At 33.5% G+C, this 4538-nt stretch overlaps 1 protein-coding gene across 1 annotated transcript; it reads right to left on the bottom strand.

Moving 5' to 3' along the window:
* Positions 1 to 3908: 3908 nt before the first annotated feature.
* On the bottom strand, positions 3909 to 4265 carry LOAG_12905 (hypothetical protein; the record flags this gene model as incomplete). The annotated part of the gene is made up of 2 exons (XM_003148418.1): positions 3909 to 4036; positions 4208 to 4265. The coding sequence occupies 2 exons, from the start codon at positions 4263 to 4265 to the stop codon at positions 3909 to 3911; spliced, it is 186 nt and encodes a 61-aa protein (XP_003148466.1).
* Positions 4266 to 4538: the final 273 nt, after the last annotated feature.

The raw sequence follows: 4538 nt of genomic DNA, 5'->3' as shown, positions 1-4538 counted from the left end.
AAAAAAAGGGAAGAGAAAGAGAGAGAAGGAGGGAAAGGAAGAGATGAGATGAGAATTTGTATACAAAAGAATTATTAGGAAGGACATTTATGAATTCCGCAAATTCAATGTAGATAGAGTGGATAATAGAGAGAAAAGGAAGAGGAAAAAGCTTGGCAAGGGAAGGGCAAGTACTGCATTGCAGAAAAATAATGTGTAATGTGGTTGAAGGGGGGATAGGAGGGGGGACCCTCCTCTCCTATCTTCTATAAGCTTACTATTAAGCTGAGCTATGAAGCTTTCAACAATTTAGCTTTCCGTTTTGCCTGTCAACTGTCACAAGCGCCTCAATGCCCACCTCCTTACTACTTTCTCCTCCTCTCCTTTTACACTCTCTTCCGTATACCAAACTTCATATTTTTATATTTCAGGTTTTTAGTTAAGTTAGCATACAAAAGGAAAGCTTCCAAAAAGCTAATAATGCTTAATTTATTAAATTATCGATTTTGCTCCAATGTGATTGAAAATGCCAAAGGAGTGACATGCTGTTACCGATTAGGTAATGAAATAGGGTTAGCTCCTGGAAGACACACGATGTATTTTCTTGCCTATCAAAGCTATTTACATATATATATATATATATATATATTTTGGTAATGTGCTAACTGTTCCAATGATTGTAGAGAGAGAAGCAAGCGGGGAGAACAATGCAGTGCATCTGGGAAATAAATAATAGTTTTGTTTGTAAACATTATGCACCATAAGCTCTCCCACTATGATATAACAAAACATCCAATAATACATAGCTTACAGGGGTAATTAAATTCATAATTAATTTCAAGTTTTCGATATGAAGAATGCAAAGAGATCCAAAACTTACTATGATCAATAGAGAATAACCAAGTAAAGAGAATGAAAATTAATTAAATATGTTAAGTATTAACCTCCTCTTTCTCCTCCTCCTTGCTTGAATTACGAATTTGCCTTTAGCATCTTAATTTTGGTCATTTTGGTCACGAAAAAGTAGCTCAGGTCATTTCGGTCATTTAGACTAGGTAAATCATCAATGTTTAGTAACCCAGAAACTTTTGCAGACTAGTGTTCTAACATATTCTGGTTGCAACTTTTAGAATTTCCAAAACTGCATTTATGAAGGAGGAAATATAAGGAAGGGAGGAGACGGTTAAAAAATGGTATGATATGGGGATAAAGAGAATGAATGGGCAGTATCGGATGAGAAATGACAGCAAATGAAGAGGAGGAATGGAGGGATGTGATGACGATGCTTCCTTCCAGCAAAACAACTATCAAAATTCATCCCACCAATAAATTTTATCACATATCTATTATAGCTTACTTCCGTTGAACAGTGATGAAAATTCTATTATAATACCACTTAATTTCCCATTTATTCAGTGAATGGCTATTTTTGAAGTTTTTGAAGTTTACCTAAACTGATAATATATTGCAAGCAAATATGTTTCATTGTGACTCAGTTGTTTTGCAAGATTCTGAGCGATTCAGATTCTTTTCTTGTAAGTCTTATCTGAGAAAATAAAAAGAAGAGATGTATGTGTATCGGGGAATCCCTATAATTCCTTGCATTAGAGTTCCCTTTTTCAATGCCGTTATAAAAAAATTGTAAATCAGAGGAAACGCAACTGGACGATGTCATTCGAAATCTTCGGGCTCAAACTATCCATACTAGTTATTCCAGATAAATTTGTCCGGTATTTTCGGTGAAAGTGTGTCATAAAAAAAAAAACGATTATTATTATATTGCAGGATGAATACTATTTCATGCATATATTTCAACGATTATTTCTGCTTCTTGATGATTTACTTTATATTATATATAGAGCTAAAGTTTCGAGTATTTCACACAAACACAAAAAGAATGGCACTAAAAGTAAATGAATTTTAAATAGTAAATAAACCATTAAATGTAAAATTTCAACTATTTAAATTTGAAATGAGCTGAGAGAGAGGAAAAAGAAAAGAAAAAAATGATAACATTGGAATAACAAGTAATATTGATAAAAGCAAAAGAGAAAAAGATGGAAATGTTTGATCATCATATCAACTGTTTGTTATTGAATGATATACATCATCAAATATTCAAAGTACATTTCGGCAGTGAGCCAATACTTTCAAGTAACATTCATCCAGACAGAATCAACAATACATACTAAGATTATCGTTGGATAATCCGACTTCCTCGTAAAAAGAAGAAAAAAAAAGAATAAAGATAAATAAGTTTTCGAAGTTCATTTATTACAGGAACAAATATCGCTGTGTCCAAACGATAGCGTTACATGGGATGAAATAAGTGGAAAGGTGATTTCCATAATTCCGGATGGTATCACCGGATAATGCTAGATAAGCAAGAAATCCCAGCAACCTTTCATCTGCTGTCTTTAATAACTCGATCACTGGATAATGCTTTAGAATCAGGCTAACATGAACTAGTAATCTATGGCATTGTTTTAATTGTTTAATTAGCGGAAATATTTCCTGAACGATTTCTACCTTATTGATATCAATATAGATATGAATATCTTATCAAAATGTAACAGCGTGGGAAATAAAAAGTTCATAGAAATGCAAATGTAATGATAGAATCAAGATTTTGTAATCATTAAACTGGAATTTTTCACTGTTTTCATAACAAGTGACATGTTTTCTTTTTAAATATGCTAAATGTTTTCTATTTTTTGAAAATGGAATAAGTGTATCTTGAAGAGAAAAAGCACGAAGATAATGTTATCATTTCTGATATTCTTCATCATCACTACAATAAATTATTAAGTAATAATTTATAAACTATTGTTGAACTTCAAAAATTTCAGTAAACATAAGATAGCGCTATGAATAGGAATAAGTAGGAAGTGATAATCACTAATAATCGATATGCAAAGCACCACACCTTATCAGTGCACGCTTTGCAATCATCTTTTCTAAGATTGATCGATAATCAGACGAATTCTATTCTTTTCATAACTGGCAAGTTAATGAGACACAATGGAATGAGAACAAGTACATCTTCCCGAGATTCCTGACCAACATTGCCTTATCCGAAATAAAATGATTCTAAAGGATTGATCCATTCAGGTCTTGACATAAAATTAGCTAACATATCCATAATCCAATTCTAATCTATTCACCCCTAAGCTTGTTTTTGTTTAAAGCCTATTAATCCAAGCTTACCCTGATATTATCTCGTCCTTTCTACTTAATCGAAAATAAATCAGTAGTGGAATATATAACAACATTTCATACAGTGTTATGTCCTCTAAAATTCAATGATATGAACGAAGCCAACAAACAGGCACTAAAATACGTAAAACTAGAACAAAACAGGAAAAAAAAATTTCCTCAGTTCAAAATGATAGAAGGTGTTCGGAAGTGAAACAAGCAGCAATTTTCAACAATTTTTCAATCTGATAATGTTATATTAACTATAACATTTACCAATATGTGAAAAGTTGGTAAAAATAAAGAGAAAAAGAAATGAACTGATAAGTTGCAATGGGATGTTATCAACTCATGTGATAGGATTTTTTGTATCATTAGGAATAAGACAAGGAATGAGTCGTTTTGAAGTTATCATATCATGAAACAAAACTGGCAAGTGTCAGGGTGTGTATGTATCGGTGTTTTTGTGTAAAACCTCAAGTAAAAGCACTGACAAAATGGAAGTGCACTGTAGCGGGCGGTCAGAATTCTATGACAGATAGTGATGGCTACGATCTTGGACATTGGACATTAGCTGGCTGCTCCTCAGAGCATTAATGGGTACTTAGATGGATGGAAAAGCTCACACCATTATTGCCCACCCATTGCTTACCCTAACAGCTAACACTACCACCATCACTACACCAACAGCCCATCAATGACATCTACAAGCTGACATAGTCCCTCTCTTTTTGCTAATCTCTTGCCAATTTCCGATAGCTAGGTCGATTCTGTAATTTGAATTGTTGTTCGTAAGCTGTTTGATAACCTAACAGAGATAAGATTGCAGCTGCTTCGATGTCACTTGCAACTTCAGCCCTAGCTGTAAGCAATCTCAAAGCGATTCTCAATGAATTTAACTAATATTCCTTTTTTGTTCTTTTTTTTCTCCTTTTTCTTCTTTACCGAGGAAAAACACAGCCAGCTAAATATTATTGATGATTGGTTAGATGAGGTAACAAGAGAAAAACATGATAGGTCTTGTCGTGTTCACCTCGACCATAGTAGCAGTACCAGCCAGAAAAAGCCAAATGAATATGTTGTCTCGCCATTGTCAGCCCATTTCCTTAATATGGTTTTCATTCAACAATATCAACGTATTGTTATCAGTCATCAATACACTTATAATAACAAATAGTATTAGCAGTAATAGCGAAGTACCACTAACGACTGCTTCTGCAATACAAAGCATTATTGTTGTTGTTTAGCTGTTATTGTTTTGTTTTTAGTTGTTGTTGTTGTTGCTGTTGCTGTTGCTGTTATTGTTGCGGCATATCAACAAAGTTCTATGCTGTTTTTTAGCTAGTTGATAGCAGCAGCAGCGG

This window comes from Loa loa (assembly GCF_000183805.2).
Source record: "Loa loa unplaced genomic scaffold supercont3.117, whole genome shotgun sequence".
Lineage (NCBI taxonomy): Eukaryota > Metazoa > Nematoda > Chromadorea > Rhabditida > Onchocercidae > Loa > Loa loa.
This window is presented reverse-complemented; position numbering and strand designations above follow the sequence as displayed.